Here is an 18,551-nt window from a genome sequence, read left to right as displayed (position 1 = left end):
GCCCTGGGGGGGCACGGGCACAGGATTGGGGCTTTGGCACCGGGATGGCTTAGCCAGGGAATCCCCAGGGCCACGGGGGAGGGAAGGTGGTGCGTGGCAAACTCTGCTCTTCCCGAAGTTGGTGTCCTGCGGCAGCAAGATGCCTGGGTGGGTGTGGGGGGGTGTGTGTGTGTGTGTGTGTGTGTGTGTGTTTATACTCCATGTATTGGAATAGCCCAATATTTGTGGAATTCTTATATATTGGAATATCCCAACACATTGGAATATTCCGCGTATTAGAATATTCCAATACTGAGAACACCCCACCCCTGGAAGTGTTCAAGGTCAGGTTGGACGGGGCTTGGAGCAACCTGGTCTAGGGGAAGGTGACCCTGCCCGTGGCAGGGGGTGGAAGGAGACGATCCTTAAAGTCCCCTCCAAAACCAAAGCATTCCACGATTCTGTGATGACAAATGACACCCCAACTCCTCCTGCAGGCTGTGATGCCCAGCACAGCCCTGCCGAGTCCCCCACCCCCAAGCACCAGGTCCTTACAAAAACAATGGTTTATTAGAAATCAGAGACAGAAAACATTAAAAAAAAAAAAAAAGACTGCTTTTTCTTTGAGATGAAACATTTGACACAGAAATGAGAAGGGGAGAGGGTAAATTGTGGGGGTACAGAGGCAGGTGGGTCCCAAGGGACACTGGCACAAGGGGATGCTGGTCCCAGAAAAATAATGCGAAAACCCCCTTGGAGAGGCCCCCAGGGCTGGGGCGGTGATCCAGCACCCACCCCAGGTGAGGGACATGGGGCAGGGGCTCTGTGGTGCCACCTCAAGTCCCACTCCCCCCCAAAATCAGGGAATGCCATTTCACTACCAGTTTTGGGGAAGCTTTGGAGCATCCCCAAGCCCCACCAGCTCAGGCAGCTCCAAGTTTGGGGTGGAGACCCTCCAGCCCCTCCTACTTCTTGCCCAGCCCGAAAGCTTCACAGTTGGGGTACAGAAAGGAGGCTGGCGGGGAAACAGCTGCCCCCCAGCCCTGCTCCCCCCAGGGCTGGGGAGGGGCCTCCATGACTACTTGGCAGAGGGTGGAGCTCCCCCATGCCCCAAGTCCTTGCAGAGGAAGGGAGAAGAAATCCCTGGGGATGAGCAGAGCCCCCAGGAAGGACGGGAGAGCAGCAGGAGCAGGGGCTGGCACAGAGACCTCAGCCCACCAGTGCAGCGAGCGTGTCCGTTCTCTGCCCCTCAGCTCCTCAGCGCTGCCTTCCATGGACAGATTTCCCAACGGGTGGTCTCTGAGCCCCCCTGGAGGGCAGTGGTCCCATGCCAGGGTCCTGGGCATGTGTCCCTCGTGGTCTGGCTCTGCTGAGCCCCCAGCAGGGAGCTGCCTGTGGTCCTGGCCGAGGGGACAGTGACAAACTGCCAGGTCAGTCTTGCAAGAGGTGGACGAAGCTGGCGGGGAAGACTCCGGTGCGGGAGCCGTCGCCCTCAATAAAGCCGACCTGGGGGTGCAGAGATGGGGGTCAAGGGGGTTGGAGTCCCATCTCAGGCATGGGAGAAGCTTTGGGGCTGATATCTAAATTCCCAGGGGAATTTAGAGAGGCAAAGCCATGGTGACACAGCAGCTGGAGCCTTCCCAGCCCTACTCCATGCACAGATAGGCGAAGGATCCCCCAATCCATGCCCCCCAGGAACATCTCAGCCACCTCCAGAGGGAAAAAAGGACCAGGATCGGGATCCCTGCACCTGTGCCATGGTGCCACTCACCCAGCTCTGCTCGTCCTCCTCCCGTGTCACCACGATCACCTCCCCCTTGGAGAAGGTCAGCTCCCGGGCCTTGTCCCCCTTGCAGTCAGCCACCGCCTTCACCCGCTTCTGCCTCCCCTTGGCCTGAAACAGGGTGGAAAGGGGGTGACAGACCCACCAAAAGTCACTCCCAAGAGGGGTGCAGGGATGTGACACCCCTGATCCTCCCCTCTGCTGCCCCAGGATAAGGAGAGCAGGGATGTCTGGGGATGCAGAGGGTGACACCCCCCAAGCCGTGGCACCTACCGGAGCAAACCTCCTGGGCATGGGCACGGGGGGCACCTTGCTGAGAGCGGGGTCCTCGGGGCCACCAGGGCTCTGGGGGGACACGGCCGGCCCTGCTTTGCCCACCCCGCTGCCGATGCGCCGGTACGAGCGGGTGCTCTCGGAGCTGTGGGGGACAGCGGGGACAGTGTCACCCCCTCCTTACTGCTGCCTTCCCCCTCCCTGTCCTCCTCCCTGGGAGGTCTCAGTAGGGTTCCCCCATGGCACCTGAGAGAGCACCCACATCCCCCTGGATGCTGATGGAGAGGGACCTCAGCACCCAAACTACCTCAAACGAGCCCATCCCACCACATTTCCCCGCCCCGAATATAATATTTTATGTAATATATAAGTGTTATTATATATTGTATAAAATATATTTATACTATTACAGAAATTTTTATACAATAATATAATTTGGGGGGGGGGGTGTCTTGGTGTCACCCCCAAATAACCTGCATCACCTTTTCCAGGGACAACCCATCACCCCCATGGGCTGCTCTTATCCCGTCCTGCGTCCCAGTGGCAGCATCGACTCCTTTGGGGTCTCCAGGGGTGGGGACCCCTTTGCTCCACAGGGACAATCAAAACCGAGCCGCCAGCACCACAAAATGACCCCCCAACACCCAGTGCCCCCCCAGCCTGGAGGTGTGTGTGTGTGGGGATCCCTACCCAAACTTGACGGGGGGGATGTCGGGGGCTGTGCTGCCCGGAGGGGGCTGCCCAGGCGGGGGGCTCAGCTCTGGCCCCCTCCGGGTGCTGCTGGTGTCGCTCTCGGAGCGGGTCTCCCAGTAGGCCGCCCGCCGGCTCTCGGTGGGGCTGCGGGTGCCGGGGGTGCCATCCAGGGCACCGGTGCTGCTGGCAGAGGGCAGGCTGCGAGCGGCTGGAGGCTCCACCAGCCCGGAGGAGTGCGGCTCTGACGCCTGCCGGGGCAGCTCGGGGCGCTCTGCAGGGGACACACACACACACACCACACAACGGGGACAGTGAATTATTGGTGTCCTGCTGAAAGCAGAACCCCACCATGGGTGACCCCCCTGCCCGCCCCAACTCACCGGTGGGGCTGTGGCCGGGTTTGGGGCGGGAGCCGCCCCGCGTGGGGTTTTTGAGGGGTAGCGGTGGGGGGATCTCCTCGCTGTGGGCCCGGCGGGGCGCGGGGCGGGAGGGCACCAGGATGCTCTCGTAGGTCTTGTTGGTGATGTCCATCCCCCCCACGCAGCTCCAGCGGGTCTGGGGGCAGGCGGGCGGGGGGCTGGCGGCCAGCGGGGACGTGCCCTTGAAGGAGCGCTGGAGGGGGCTCACCTGGGGGCAGGCACGTGGGTCCAGGGATGCCCCACGGCCACCAGCCCCACAAAAGGACCTGCACTCGCCCAGCCCCCTCACTGGGGGTGTGGGATCTCCATCACAGGATGTGCTGTCCCCTCCCAGAGGTACCTTCTCCTCCAGCTCGTCCTCACTGTCGTAAGGGAACTCTGAGGGTGGCTCCCAGTCGTAGTCCACGTGGATCTGCAGGGAGAGCTTCCCTGCCTGCGCCTGCTCCAGCTGCCGGATGGACGGGACAGGTCAGGAGGCTCTCAGGATGGGGCAAGTCAGAGGGGCCTTGGCAGAGAGGAGGACAGGCCCCAGCAGCCCCCCATCTCCATGCCATCCTTCCCCAGGTGCTCTCCCCACCTCGAGCATCTCCCCCATCCCTCCACCCCACTTACCAGCTCTTCACACTCGCTGTGCTTCAGCCTCCTCGCCACGTCCAGAGCCGTCTCGCCCGCCGCGTTCACTGCCCGAGGGACAAAAGGGGCACAGATCCAGGTTACAGCCTTGCCCCTCCCACCAGAGACCCTCAAACCCCCCATTCCCAGTCCCATACCCGTGGTAAAGGCAGCTTTGCCCTTCAGGAGCAGCTTGAGGCAGTTGGGCTGGTTGTAGAGCGCGCTGTAGTGCAGGGCCGTGTTCCCGTCCGGCGTCACCCGGTCCAGCGTCCCCCTGCGCGGGGCCACCGGCAGGAGAGTCAGGGCCTGAGAGCACACAGGCCTCCTGCACACTCCTCCCGGGTGGGGAAGGGCAGGGGACGCCGGGAGCACCCGGGGACGCACCCGTTCTGGATGATGAAGTCCACCAAGGGCAGGGAGGATCTGTCGGCGTGGCGCACGGCCATGTGCAGAGCCAGCTCCCCCGCGTCCTGCCACGAGAGCGGAGAGGAGAGATGAGCCTCAGGGTGCCCATCTCCCCCAGGATGGAGGGGAGAGGAGAGCTGGACCCAAGGGTGCTCTCGTCTCCCACAGCTTGAAGGAGAGAGGAAAGCTGGAGCTGAGGGATGCTCGTCTTGCCAAGGGCACATCTGCACCCAAAGCCCAAGAGAAGCACCAAGGACAGGCACCCAGAGGGGGAAAATCCATCCACGCTGCCAGGTGTGGGACTCACCTGGCCCTCGGGGCTGCCCAGAGGCTTGGCCAGGTCGTGGCCCTCAGCAAAGGCCTGGAGCAGGGCCAGGAGGTCCCGGGCACGAATGGCTTCCCAGAGGCGGTGGGGATCATCCCGGCTGCTTTTCTGGACGTAGCGACGTTCCATGTACTTGGCCACGATGTACTCCTTGCGGGCAGCCCTGGGGGAAGGGGGGCTTGGGTGGGCATGGGGAGCAGAACCCTCCAGCTCCCACCCCAGCCAAGGGCACCCTGAGCTCCTCCCTTCTCCTGAAGCCCTGGGATCAAGGGGAAACCTCCAAAGAGGTGCAGATCCCCCACCAAAATCCAGGTGATCCTCCTTTCTCACATCCCCGGGCTGTCTCAGAGCTGATGGGCATAGAAGCAAGGGCAGACCACAGACCATACACTCCTATCCCTCCTTCTCCTCCTCCTCCCAGCCCACCCTGAGCCCACATCCTGCACCCAACTCACATATCACTGCCAGCTGAGGGCTTGGGACAGTCCTGCGTGGGCAGTGTGGCCTCCATGATCTCGTTGAAACGGGTGTTCCCAATGCTGACAGCCAGCTACGGAGAGAGAGGGATGGGGGGAGACAAGCCCTCCTGGCCATGCTCCCCCTGCCCCAGCCAGATCCCACCCTGGAGGGAAGGAATCCACTGGATCCACCCAGGACTCTTCTAGAGCGGCATCTCCCCCAGGGATGATGCAGAGGAAGTCTGGTTTAGGAGGGAGCAGTTCCAGCATCCTCCTCCTTAGGAAATAGGTTTGTAAAGCCCCCTCCACCTTGCCCAAACCACCACGCTGGGGAAACTGGGGCAAGTTTGCGAGCACTGGAGCCACAGAGGGTGATTCCCAGAGCTCCAGGCTCAGGGAGCAGCTTACCAGCAGCTCAGAGGTGCTGAGGACATCCAGGGTGAGGGACTGGATGCGGGAATAATGCACACCCAGCTCCCGATGGATGCCGGAGCACTCGATGCACGTCAGGATGCCCAGGTTGGTGGAGAGCCACGTGGGGTCTGCGGCGGGAGCAGCGCAGGGGGCTCAGCATCACACAGGATGGTGATACCCCCCCGGGTACCAGACCCACACCCAGGGTTGGGGGGACACCCTGACGTACCCGGGGCCCCGCAGTCACAGCACTGTTTGTTCCCTGGCATGTTCTTCACCTCGCTGATGACCAGCCTGGTGAGCTCCTGGACGCCACCGTCCGCCCCGGCCCCCACCGCTGCCCCGCTGCCCACATCCCCCTTGAAGGCATTGCTCAGGGCTTCGTCCTTGCTGTTCTGCAGCACTGAGACCCACCTGGGCAGGAGGGAGGAGGAGGATGGGAAAGGCAGGGCAGGATCTGGGCAGCTCAAGGAGCGGGGATGGGCTGCGGCACTTACACGACGCACTCCTGCTCGTCCTCCGCTTGGAAGTGATACGTCCTGTTGTCTGCAGGGATGGGGAGAGAGGGGAAAGGGGAGAAATTGTGGCTGCCCCATCCCTGGAAGTGTCCAAGGCCAGGTTGGACAGGGTTTGGAGCAACCTGGGCTAGTGGAAGGTGTCCCTGTCCATGGCAGGAGGTGGAACAAGATGGGCTTTAAGGTCCTTTCCGACCTAAACCATTTTGGGATTCTGTCATTCTATGATTTAGGGATGCCCAGGACAGCAAGAATCTGCTAAAATCTCTCCACGGGAACTACTTAATTAAAAACTAAATCCCTGCACATCACTCTCCTATCACCTGAGCCCTGTCACAACCTCTCTTTGCCTGAGCTTTCTCTGTTTTGGAGAGGTTGGTCCTTCCTCTGTAAAGTCATCCAGGGAGGCACACAGAGCCAGGTTAAAAGGGTTTCAGAGGGAAAACCCACTCCAAAAAGGGAGAGGTCCCACCACAGCCTCTGCCTCAGGGTCAAACACGCCCCCCAGCCATGGCACCCTGCCCTGGGCACTCACGTGTCACCAGGTCGAAGCATTTCTTCTCCTCGGCGTGGGGCCGCACCTGGCAGGTGAGGAGGTTCAGCTTGACAGGGGGACGGTTAATCTGCAGGGTGAGAGGATGGAGAGGGGTTAAAGGACTGGGAGGGGGTGGGATGGGCATCACCAAGGGATTGGGCATCACTGTCTCCGACTGTGTGGGGACAACCACCAGCACAGATGGTTCCTCTTGGGATAACCAAGTGAATCAGACTCTGTCTGACCTTCTGCAGGAGAACAGGGTCCCTCTGCAGGAGAACAGGGCTCTGAGATGTCCCTGACCCATGTCCTCTGTCCCTGCTGCACTTTCCAGCCTCCAACACCAGGGGGAAGCACCTCCCTCCCAACCCACCCCAGCCCCTTTGGGCTTGTCTGGACCCTCAACACCCAACTCACTGCCCCAACCAAGCCCCCCTTTCCCTCCCACGGGCCCCTCTCAGACATGGGGGATGCCCTTTAGACTTTCCAGCCCCATCTTGTGCCAAATTGTAAGCCAGGCAGATTTGAGACCAGTTTGGGCACAACTAGACCTGAAAGAAAGGGATCTGAAATCCAATGGACAACAGACACCAAGGCTCAAAGGGTGCACAAAGAAGGATCAGGGCTGCAGCTCCTCCCCTGCTCCTCACCGTGCTGTGGGAAATGGTCAGGCAGCCGTATTTCACACCACACTTCCTCTTCTGCCACACTTTGCGGATCCTGAGGAGGAGGAAGAGGAAGAGTGAGAATTTCACAGCCCCCATCGCCCACATCCACATCCCAAACCTCCCACGGCAGCCCTCGGCACCATCCTGTGGGGCTGTGCTTCCTGTAAGTCACAGAGCACGGAGTGTCCTGCTGAGCTATGGGCTGTGGGATCCCACCTCTGGGGCCTCCCACGAGCATCAGCAACACCGGGATGGAGCTGGGAGCTCTCTGGGATAACACTCATCCTCACCCATCGCTCTTCTTGTACAGGAATCCCGACTTCTCCGTCCCATACTGCTTGTTCCCTTGGTGCTGGTGGATGCTGTAGCCACTGCCAGAGTTCTTCCTGCTCAGGTTTTCCTGGAAAAAAAAATGGCAAGTGAGAGGTGCAGGGGTGGCTGCTCCAAGTGGCCTCATCCTTATGGGGATGCAGTTCCCAGCAGGATGCTGGAGACCCCCTGCCCTCCCAGCATCCAAACATCTCCCAGGTCTCCTTTGCTCCCACGGATGCCTCCTTTGCTCCCTAGCTTCTCCCCATCCCAAACCTAACCCCAGGGTACCCAGCACCCTCCCAGTGCTCCTCCCCAGCCCATCCCAGGGGCGTCACCTCCTTGTTTTCCAGCTGCAGGATGCTGCGCAGGGAATCGCGGGTCTGCGTCAGCTGCTTCACCTCCTCCTCCTGCGCCTGGTGGAGCTGCAAAGGGAGGAGCTGCCACCACTGCTGTGCTGAGCAGGGGCATTCTCAGGGACTGGCACGAGCACAGGGTGGGGTTGGCACCCCCTGGGACACGGATGGCAGCGTGGGGGGACTCACCGCGTGCAGGGACACGGCCAGCTTCTCAATGAAGGGGTAGAGGTTCTGGGCAGCCTTCCAGCCGTCTTGGAAGAAACTGGGCGTTTGTTGAGGGTGATTAAGATGCAGACGGGGAGGATGGAGGAAAAAAAGAGGGTTTTTTTTTAAGAGGAAACGTGGCAGGAGATCATGGCAAGCCCCTGGCTGGGAAGCTGCCCTTGCTTTGTGGTTCCCCCGCTGCTGGGAGATGTGGTGAGAGCCCACCAAAGGCCTTGGGATCTGGATATCCCACATATTTGGGGTGTTTGGCCTCTTGGTCAATCCCAGTTCGTCTCACTGGGGAGCAGCTCTGCTGGAGGCCACATCCTGGGGGTCTCTGGGTCACAGCCCCAGCCAAGGACATGCCTTTAACCAGTAAGACTGTCCCCCCCTGCCTCAGTTTCCCCACTCGAGAGCTGCAGGAGATGATGACACCCACTCCAGCCTCATGGAGCAATGGGAAGGGCAAGGGGATGTTAATCCTTGCTCCAGACACCCTTGTTATGACCCCCACAGCTGATGCTGGAGCCGCTCAGCTGAACTCATCCCTGGAAATCTAATCCAGAAACCAAATCATCTGATATATCCCGAGCCAACCCCCTTCCCCCAGCCCCATGGACACGTTTACAGCTCCTCAAGCCAACAAAAAGCACATTTCAACTCCCCAGCACCTCCATCAACAGCTTTATGGAGCTGGGATGGGAGAAGCAGCCCCCAGACTCTTGTGGGACTTCCCAAGGGTGACAACAATCCCACCTTTATCCAGGTGGCACCTACTTGTGCTGAGCATGGAAAAACTTGATGAGGCTCTGCAGGAAATCTGGTCCCTGTTTCATCTGAGACTCGCTGGCTTTCAGCAGGTACTGGAGGAGGAGAAGACACCCCGTTAGGTGACGGAGACAAGGACCAGCTGAAAATATTCCCAGAGGAAAGAGCAAGAGCCTGCCCAGCCCTCGCTTCCCTTCCCGACACAGGGAGGAGGGTTAAAACACTGGCTGGGCTTCAAGGAGGGAGTCATGGTGTTGGATTTGAAGGCAGCTCACTGGGGACCACCCTCAAAAAACCTGGCTCTGGAAGTCCTCCAAGACCTGGAAAGTTCAAGGACTGAGGCCTCCAGGGTTTCCAGCCAAGCACGCTTCTCCTGCTGCTCATTACTTCTGGAGTTAATAAATAACCAAAGCTCAAGGCAGCTCGTGAAGGGGAAAAAAAAAAAAAAAAAAAAAAAAGCCCAAATGTTTTTTAAGATATGACCCTTTTTATTCCCCAAAAAAATCAGATTCCAGATTCCAAGCAGCGAGCACCTGCAGCCCACCAGCCCTGGAGGTCTGCCGAGGTGTCCCGTGGGGTGGGGAACGTCAGCTTCGTGCATCAAACCCATCCATCAGCTGCAGGCAGGGAAGGAAAGACCCAGAGTCTCACTCACCCTGAGCAAAATGAGGAGGGGAAGAGATTTTCCCCCCTGAGAGCTCCTCTCCAGCTGCTGGAATGGTTTTGAGCGGGGAGGCGAGGGGAGGGGAAGGCAGCCCTGAGCTCCAGGGGCTTTCCAGGGTGGAATAGAGCCTCTGGAATGCAGTCTCCCGGTGCCCTGGGCACTCTGAACACCCTGAGGGGTCACTGGGCTGGGGAGGGTTGTCAAAGTTCCCCGTGCAAGCTGGAGATGCTGAGTCAGAGTCACAGCACTGCACTTCCTGAACCAAGTCCCACCTGGGGAAGGCCACACGTGCCAGGCTACCATGGGATGTCCCTGCCCTGCCACCCATGCCCTGGGGTGCACAGGGATGCTCCCAGCACCCCTGGATCCAGATCCAGCTGCACCCACAGCCCTGGGGGTGCAAGGCTGCCCACGATGGGGAGACACAACCACCCCACGGGGTGGAACAGGACCATGTTCTTCCCACCCCAGGAAGCAGCAAAAAACCCACTTCCCTACAAACCCACGTGCATCACATGCCCTTCAACCTCCCCCAGAAGAGCTGCCCCACCACCACCACCACCACTACTTGCAGGGCCAGCAGCAGCTCTCACGTGCACGTGCCCTGCTCACATGCAGCCGCCGTGCCCGGCCCCAGCTCCCGCCTCTCCATGTGCTGTTATTTATCCCACAGTGGAGCTATTCAAGGCAGTGACTCATCTGGCCCTGTCCCAGCTCCCCCGGCGGGTGCAGCCTCCTTCCCAACACCCCCTGCCCTTTGCTGGGAGGGGCACAGGGCAGCAGCGGGCCCTGGCCCTGGGGAACGTGGGAGAGCCCTGGAACAACCCACTGGGGACTTGTTCCCTGCTCTGTGTCACCTTGGAGAGGTTTGTGGGGCTGCCGAGTGTCCAGAGCCAGGACACCTGGGCTCCTCCTCGCTGTGGGGGTCCAAAATCATGTCCTTCACCACTCCCATCTCACCCCTGAGCATGGACTGCCAGCACCCAGGACTGGCAGGATCTGGGACTGCCAGAGGGATCTGGGGAGACTCGTGAGCCTCCCCTAACCAAAACCAGGAGCAGTTTTGAGGACAGGGCAAAACCACAAAGCCGATCTCAGGGATCTTAGCCAAAAAGCTCACTTTTTGCCCCAAATGCCACCCAGTGAAGGGGTAGGAGCGGGGCTGGGAGGACACGGGTGGGACCACTGCAGAGAAGGATCACCCTCATGAGGCACCACGGGTGCTACTTGAAGCTGCATCCCACAGGGACCCCAGTCTGGGGATGGGATGAGGATCCCTGAGCCAGGACCAAGCAGGGATGGGATGGGCACAGCCGAGGGTCCTACACAGCACCCACACGGGGCTGTTTCGGTGGTGGGGACAGGGACAGGCTCCCATGTCCCCACAGAGGTGAAGTAGCGTGGTCACCCTGGAGATGAACAATCCCTGTATCCCCCAGGACAGCCCCTACCTCGCACATGTGGAGCTGGAAGAGCCGCCGCTCCCTCTGCATGTCCTCGGCCACCTCTGCGGCCGCCGGCTCGGCCGGGACGACCCCGGCCAGGCGGGATCGCTCCTTCTCCTTCTCCATCTTCCCCCTGTGGAGTGGGATGGCGGTGGGTTGGGGACATCCCTGCTCCGAGGGAGGTTACAGTGGGAATGGCATCAGGAGAAACATCTCCAGCCCCTCTCCTTGCCCTTTCCCCTTAGGAAAAGGCTGGACCAGAGCCTTCCCAGTGGCAAACTGGCACCACTGGTGCCCAGCTCCAGCCCAGGGACAAAACACCTTTGTGCAGAGCAGGATTTAGGTGGATTTTGCTGGAGGCAGCGTGTTCCTTACACTTTGGTCTCATAATCCTTCCAGGCCTTTTCAATCTGTTTCTTGGAGTCCTGTGGCAAAGGAGAGAGGGGGGAAAGGTCAGGGAAGGTGACAGAGCTGGTGGCACTGAAGTGGCCAAAGGCTTTGCTCTGCATTACTGCACCCCTTGGGGACAAGGGACGTCCCACAGTGGGTCTTCACCCTCGCTCCCATCACTCCCAACCCTCACTGCTCCTTTCCAGCCCCTGGTACTTCCTCCTTCCTTCTGGCCATGAGCTGAGCCCTTACCAGGGGTCTCACTTGCTGCAGCACATCCCCAAATGGGTGACCCTGGGGACAGGGCTGGGGGGGACTCACCAGGCGGCCGTCCCTCAGCTGCCCCTTCAGCAGGCTGTCCAGGGGGAAGGACACGATGTTGTTCAGGTTCTGCACCTGCAAAAGGCAGAGATGGGGTTACCCCACAGCGGGGGAGGTCAGGGAGCTGGAACCCCAGGTCCTTCCCGGTGCCAGGGACCTCCCTCCAGCTCCATCACTGCCCTGGGAAGGGTTAAAGAGGCTGGAAGCAGGGCTGGATGCAGGATCCAGGCACGGGGCAGGCTGGGGCTTGTTGGAGCTGGCTGCAAGATGTCTGACGCAGGGCCCTTCCCACAAACCACATCAGCACCGCGGCTGCCAAAAACAAAACTGTTCCCCCTCCATCGACACCTCGTCCCTGTCCCCGTCCCTGTCCCCACACCCAGTAATGCCACCAGCCCCTCCACAGCCCCATGATGCAAAGAGCACCCCCAATATTAAAGGGGCTTCCCAAAATGTCCCCCTTTCCCGGGGTTTGGGGACAGCAGAGCAGCCACCGCCATCCCCAGCAGTGCCGTGCAGGAGTCCATGGTGGGGACACAGGAGCTCACTACAGAGATTCCAGAGTCCTGGAATCCCTCTGTGCATCCCATTTTAAAGCTGTGAGAGCACATCCAGCACCCAGGAGACCTCCCCACTGCACCCAGATTTTTTTTAAAGGGTTTTGGTTCCCTGCAGCACCCGGGGAGAAACCCAGCCCTGGGGCACAGGACCAGCCCCAAACGAGGGGGAATGGGGCAGCCCAGTTCTTACACCTCCAGGGAGACTCCAGGAGGGGAAACACAGTTTTGGAATCTGATTGAGGGTCCTGGCACAGAACTGAGCTCGGCAGCATGTAGGGCAGGAGGTGGGGGCCCCCAAAACTGGTCTGACTCCTCCACCAGGACAGTTCTGCAGAGCCCCACTGGAGCACGGGGGGTCTGGGTGGGCTGGGACAGGCGGGATGGGGAAGGGGAGGAGCAGGGAGGCCCAGATTGGGGTAACTGGGAGAGAAGACGCCAAAAATCTGAGATTCTTGCTGGGGGAAGGGCAGCAGAAATCAATCTCCTCCTTAAGCAGAGCCAGGGGCCAAGAAACACCCCTCGGAGAGGGGGATTTGAAAGGGAACGGAGAAGGGGCCACGTTGGGCTTTGCTGCTGGGTGTGCACGGACCCAGCTCCGTTCAGGAACTGCGTTTTCCAGCGGAGCCATTCCCGAGGTGGGGAAGGCGCTGGCGGCTCCGCTCACGGCCATCTCTGCCCGCTCCCCGCGGCCCAGCGTGGCTTTGATTTACTCTTGGCAGGCGAGATCAGAGATGCAATTGATGTGAGGGAAAAAAACAAAACAGAAAGAGAGAAAATAGGAAAAAAAAAAAAAAGAAAATAGCAGTCCCAGCTGCCCACTGGATCCCAGGGTCGGCAGCCCTGGGGAGCTGGGAATGAGCTGTAAATCCAGTAATGAGGGCATCAGATGGTCTGGGAGCACTGGGAATGTGCCCCTGAGCCCCAGGATGGGAGGTGGGGATTGCTGCATGAATGTGGGAGGAAGGGGGGTGCACTGGGGTGGGGGAGTCCAAATCCAGATGGGTTTGGGATGGCTCACCAGGTTCTTGAAGAGCGCGGTGACCTCGCGGGTGAACACAGCCAGGTTGAGGAAACCAGTGGAGAGCTCGTGGTTGTTCTGGGAGAGGTGGTTGTTGCCAAAGTTCTCCAGGGCCTCGCTGTACTGCTCCTCGTTCTCCACGTGGGCTGTAGGGGGAGACACCAGAGAGGGAGGGACGTGGGGTGACCCTGCAGCACCTCAACACATCATGGTCACACCAGCACCCACCGCCCCCTCACTCCACAGCAGAGTTGGGCTGGTCCTGCTGCAGGACAGCAGTGGTGTGCCCCAAACAACCTTCCTAAGGTTCTCAATTTCCCTTTTTATATTGACTTAACGCAATTTTTGGCACTTTAGCATGCAGCCATGCCACTTTTCACTGGCCAGCACCCAGAGCCACCCCACTGATGGCGTGATCGGTGTTGGTGGAGAACGGGACTATCCCAGCCCCCCCACCAGCCCCGTGGTCCAGAGATGCCCTCCTGAAGCCCAACTCACTGAGCCCGGAGATGTGAATGGCTTTCACATATTTCCTGATCCTCTGGAGCACGGCTTGGTCCCCATCCAGGCTCTGGGAAAGCAAAGGGAGAAAACAAACAGAGCTCGTTACGGAGCTCTCCCAGCCCAGCTGGCCCTTGGAAGGGCTGCAGCTCTGCCATGCAGATGTGTGGGGCAGGATCCAAGCTCCCAGGGCTGGGAAAGGAGCTGGAGGCATCCTGGGGATGCTGGAGCCACAGCATCCAGCTGGTCCCTGTGGCTTTGCTGCCAGGCAGGGCTTTGGCTGCTCCTGGAGAGGAGGGTTTGAGCAAGACGGTAGCAGGGGGTGAGAGGCTCCTTGGATCCCAGCAGCTCCCAGCAACCACGGAAAATGCCTCCCTGGCTCTTGCAGGGGCTGTTTCAACCAACAAGGAGGAGATGAAGCATCACATCAGCCCATCCCCAGAGCTCAGGACCAGGCACAGCACAAGCCCAGCTTCCCACAGAGTCAAAACCAGGATTCACCTCCTGCTGGCGGGGACCTAAATCCCATAAACCCCCGTGCCAGCTGTGTGTGCTAAACCACAGCAACCCCACAACCAGGGATGTGGCTTTCCACAATCCCCCCTGCCCTGAGCTCAGGCAGGGTCTTGCCTGTGGCTCCCAGCACTGTGAGCCTCCCTGCAGCCCCATCAGCCACATCCCTGCACTGGTTTGGAGCCCTCCCCATCCCCAACCTGGTGGCCCCATCCTTCCCTACGTGGACAGCCCCCGTTTGCACCCTGAGAACCACGGCAAACTCAACCCCAGCCCAACCTCAGGGCCAAACACAGCAACAGGAAAGGGTTAAGGGTGGCTTGGCTGCAGGTACCAGAGCCATGATAACAGGCTGGAAATATTTAGAGGGTGTGAACAGCAAGAAGGGCGAGGGATGAAACCGCGGAGGAATTACAATAAAGAGGCTCTCTCTCTCTCTCTCTCTGCTCTGAGCTCTGCTGAAGGTTTTGGGGCTGATGTCAAGGCTGATTTCCTGACAGCAGGGTCAGCCTGGCTCCAGCGCCGCTCTCCCAGGCCCTCCTCGTTGGATGGGATGCTGTGGATGAGCTTTGGCCAGGATGAGCCAGCTGGGAGGGAACTGGGGCTGAGGTGGGAGCCAAACCCCCCCCACCCAGAGGGGTCCTGCAATGCATCTACAATGGGGAGGGTGTCAGGGAGCACCAAAGCCCCCCATGGCCCCTCCCTGCACCAAATCCAGGCACATCAAGCCCTCCAGAGCAGAGGGATTCTCTGCCTCAGGGGGGAAGCCAGGGCTGGATGCCTGGATGCTCCAGGGTTGCAAACGTGGCATAGTCACAAGAAGGGGAAACTGAGGCAGCATGAGATGCTCTGGATGCATCACTGGGAAAATGGGGGAAGAAACTGCTCTGAGTGTCCAGGATGGGGCAGCTCATCCTGGTGCCAGCTCATGGCTGCAGGAGGCTGAATATGGGGCTGGTATGGAGCAGGGACAATCCAGGGAAGGACACAAGGCTTTTGGGAAGGGTCCACCAAGAGGAGACAGGGCAGAAGAGCCCAGCCTTGGGGTGGTAAATGCAGGGCAAATCACTTCATGTTGCTGGCCCAGCTTGGGCAGCACTGGCATCCCTGATGTGCCAGGCTGGCTGCTGGGAACACGGGCCTTGGCTGCACAGGGACTGCCCTCTGGAGCAGGGGGCAGAGATGTCTGGAGCCCCCCACAACACCCATCACCCTCTGGCTCCAGGTCATGGGGCAGCTCAGGACAGTGGGCTGGGAACAGGAGGGATCCCCTGTGGGCTGGAGGAAGGGATGAATCCCTGGGCTCCAGGGATTGGAGGCTCAATGGGGGCCATTCTTCTGCATCCCCCCCCCGGCACTGGCTCGTGCCGCCCGGCGAAGGAGCCGCCGCGGGTGCCAGGGCCGGGGTGACAAACTGCCAGGCTGGGAGCAGGATGTGGTGCTGCCCTGGGGGACAGGGGGGAGCTGGGAGCTCACCTGCCAGCTCTGCCACTGGGTGCACCAGCAGCCTCTGTGCCATGTCACCCTGGCCTGGACTGGAGGTGCCCAGTCCCCTCTGACACCCCACCACCCCAAACTCAGGGCTGATTATCCCCCTTGCCTGATTCTATCGCCCATCAGGGTTCTGAGGGTGGGGTGGAGCTGGTTTGGTTGGATTTCCCTCTTCCCCTCATGCTGGGACACTGCGATGCCAAAGGCCTGGCAGTGGTTTCGTCCCCTCCCTGCAGCCTCCAGTGGGACAGGGGGCTCAGCCCCGTGCCCCCCACGGCACATGACACCAGTCACGATTCCCAGCTCTCTCACGCTCACTGGAGCTTCACTAAGCCAACCCCACAGGGACCCTCTGCCATTCCTGGGGGACGCCTCTCCCCCCATCCCTGTTCCCTTTATCCGCAGCCTCTCCGAGCAGCCAAACAAAATTCCCGCTGCTCCCTCCTGGCTGGAGCTGCCTCCCCCTTCCCAGCTGGGAGGAAGATCCATGGCAGGAGATCCATGGCAGTGACCAGCATGTACTGGTGGAGACCAGGATGCTCCATGATGTGTCCTCAGATTTCCAGCCCCAGGACACCCATCCCGCTGCCTCCAGGGATCCCAGAGCCCCAGCACCTGGGGCCCCCCTGCTCCCCGCCAGCCCTGGCTCTCCTTCAAAGCCATTCCTTCGCTAAGAGGAGTTGGCAAAAGCCACAGGACCAGCTGGAAACCGCCTTTATTCCAGGCGGGAGAAGGGGGACGAAGGCACCCCCCGCCACCTCCGCCCTTCCCACAGATGCTGCCGGGGATTTTGGGGGGAGGTTAAAAATACTCCCCTGGCTTTCATCTCAGGGTACCGCCCCCCGAGTCCCATCGGAGCGGACTCCAGCAGAGGAACTCGACAGTGACTGATGCTCTGGGGGGGCTGGGGTGCCTCCCCCTGGCCCCTGGGAGGGTGGGGGGGTGTGTGCCTTGGCCCCGGGAGAAAAAGAGGGATGACCCTTGTCCCAGGAGGGATGCCGTTCCCATCCCCTCGGACTGGGGGATGCGCTGGCCCCAGGGATGCAGGGGGACGCCCTGGCTCCGGGACGATGCGGGGATGTCCGTGGGCCCGGGGGGCACGTGGAGCTTTAAAGGAGGCTTTAGAGAAGCCTTTTGCCCATTTCTACAGGCTTTGCCCCCCAAAAAACGCACACTGGGACAGCTGGACAATGCAAACAAGCTCCCTTATCCGAGGGTCCCAAGGCACCCACCCTAGGGTGTCGGGGTGAAAGGGGGGAACCCCAAAAGAAACAGAAACCCTAGGGAGGAGCAAACATCAAGGGAGCAGCAACTACGAGTGAAGGGGGTGTTCCCAGGTGGGGTGCTCAGCCCGACCACTCCCCCCGAGTCCCCCCGGCCCCGCTCACCTCCTCCAGAGCCCCCACCGCCCCCCGGCACTTCTGCATCTTGGAGGCGAAGGCGGCGGCCGGGGAGCTCAGATCCTCGCCGGTCACGGCCAAGAACTCGGCCACGCTGAGCTGCTCGGGCATGGTGCGGGGGGGACAGCGGGGAGGGGCAGCGGGGCTTGGGGGCACGGGGAGAGCGCGGGGGCTCCCCTGCGGAGCGCCCCGGCGGGTGCGGGCTCAGCCCGGCTCAGCGCCCCGCGCCCCGCACCGGGAGCTGCTCCTTCCCTCCGACCCTCCCTCCCTCCGGCCCCGCCGCCCGCTCCCGCCCCGCCGCCGTCACGAGGCGGCCCCGCCCGCCCGCACGTTAAAGGCGAAGAGCCCCCGGCGTCCCCAGTAACCCCCCAAGCGACCCCCGGGCCGGGGGATGGGACGTGCGGGGTCTCTCGGTGCGGTGGTGGGAGGAAGGGAAAACCCCGGGCTCTGGCTGGATCTGCACCTCTGGTCTCGCCACAGCACGGCTGGGTGCTTCCCCAGGCACCCAGGACCCACTCACCCCGACATCCACCTTCCCCAGGCACCCAGGACCCACTCACCCCGGCTCGGCAGGAGATGGAGATACAGTGAAGGATGGTTCGGGATTAAACCCCGTCCCCCCAGGGCACTGGTTTAACCGGAGACTGCCCCCACCCTGCCCTTCCTGAGACCCCGAGCAGGGGACGATTCCCAAAGCCCTCGGTTCTTCGTCTCGCCGGAGGGAACCTCTGAACCCACTGTCCACTCATTTATCCCACCCCTCGTAGGCCCAAGGAGCTGGATTTTGGTGTCCCATTCCTGGTTATTTGCTCTTCCCAGAGGAACACCCAGGACACCCCGGGAGAGATGCTGAGGCTGAACAGACACCGAGCCCACGGTTTTGGGGTGCCCACCCTAATTTGGAGGGGATCCAGCATCTGCCGAGCTCCCGGGACATCTCTGCGCAGAGCAGGGCTCTGGCAGACACAGGGTTAAGAGGCTGCAGCCCAGGCAGGACGGGAGCAGAAGGGATTTGGGGGTTCTCCATGGGTAAGAGCCCTCCCGACCTTCTCTTCCTCCGAGGTCCCTCCGGGCGCGGGGCCGGGACGGTCCCTTGGGTGGGGTGGCCCTGCCACCTCCTGGCCGGTGCGGGCACTGCGGGGACGGGGGGGCCACACGACCCGGGGGACACCCCTCGAGCTCCTGCGGGACACGCAGCCCCACAGGGATGGGGACGTGGGGACAGGGTCGTGCCTACAGCACTGTGTGCCGCTCGCTTGGCTTACCTCGTCCGGAGATCTCTTCCTCGTCTTCCTCCTCCTTCTCACCAGATGAACTACGTGCCACAAGCTCAGCTATCACCAGACATCAGTGGGAACCACCAGACATCAGGTACCACCATCCCCTGGTACCACTGATCACTGTGACACCTGCACATCCCCAGGACAGGCAGTGCTCCACGGGCACAGCTCCCCCAGGATCTTGCTCTGCAGCCCCCAAACCTGCCCTGAAATTGGGGTGCACGAGCCCATCCAGCCCTAATATCCGTA

At 61.0% G+C, this 18,551-nt stretch overlaps 1 protein-coding gene across 1 annotated transcript; it reads right to left on the bottom strand.

Moving 5' to 3' along the window:
• Nucleotides 1-530: 530 nt before the first annotated feature.
• Nucleotides 531-17,168, bottom strand: ASAP3 (ArfGAP with SH3 domain, ankyrin repeat and PH domain 3). Its single transcript, XM_050326507.1, has 26 exons — nt 17,011-17,168; nt 13,616-13,688; nt 13,118-13,263; nt 11,540-11,614; nt 11,204-11,253; nt 10,835-10,961; nt 8,729-8,814; nt 7,934-8,009; nt 7,727-7,813; nt 7,370-7,479; nt 7,062-7,131; nt 6,412-6,499; nt 5,859-5,907; nt 5,591-5,775; nt 5,356-5,489; nt 4,945-5,039; nt 4,472-4,652; nt 4,144-4,229; nt 3,918-4,033; nt 3,760-3,827; nt 3,488-3,595; nt 3,109-3,355; nt 2,726-2,999; nt 2,036-2,180; nt 1,751-1,873; nt 531-1,485 (listed from the first exon to the last, which is right to left on the bottom strand). Exons 1-26 carry the CDS (start codon nt 17,131-17,133, stop codon nt 1,411-1,413), a joined length of 2,997 nt encoding a protein of 998 aa, XP_050182464.1. The 5' UTR covers nt 17,134-17,168; the 3' UTR covers nt 531-1,410.
• Between the last annotated feature and the right edge of the window lie 1,383 nt (nt 17,169-18,551).

This window comes from Myiozetetes cayanensis, unplaced genomic scaffold (genome assembly GCF_022539395.1).
Source record: "Myiozetetes cayanensis isolate MyiCay16 unplaced genomic scaffold, myiCay2020 scf31, whole genome shotgun sequence".
Lineage (NCBI taxonomy): Eukaryota > Metazoa > Chordata > Aves > Passeriformes > Tyrannidae > Myiozetetes > Myiozetetes cayanensis.
The sequence above is the reverse complement of the archived record's forward strand: the minus strand, read 5'-3'. Positions and strand labels throughout refer to the sequence as shown.

Coding starts and splice junctions, on each gene's coding strand:
- ASAP3 (XM_050326507.1), bottom strand. CDS start 17,133: ATGCCCGAGCAGCTCAGCGTGGCCGAGTTCTTGGCCGTGACCGGCGAG. Junction 8,010..8,728: donor TTTTTCCATGCTCAGCACAA/GTAGGTGCCACC, acceptor ACAAACGCCCAG/TTTCTTCCAAGACGGCTGGA. Junction 1,874..2,035: donor TGCCCAGGAGGTTTGCTCCG/GTAGGTGCCACG, acceptor ACCCTGTTTCAG/GCCAAGGGGAGGCAGAAGCG.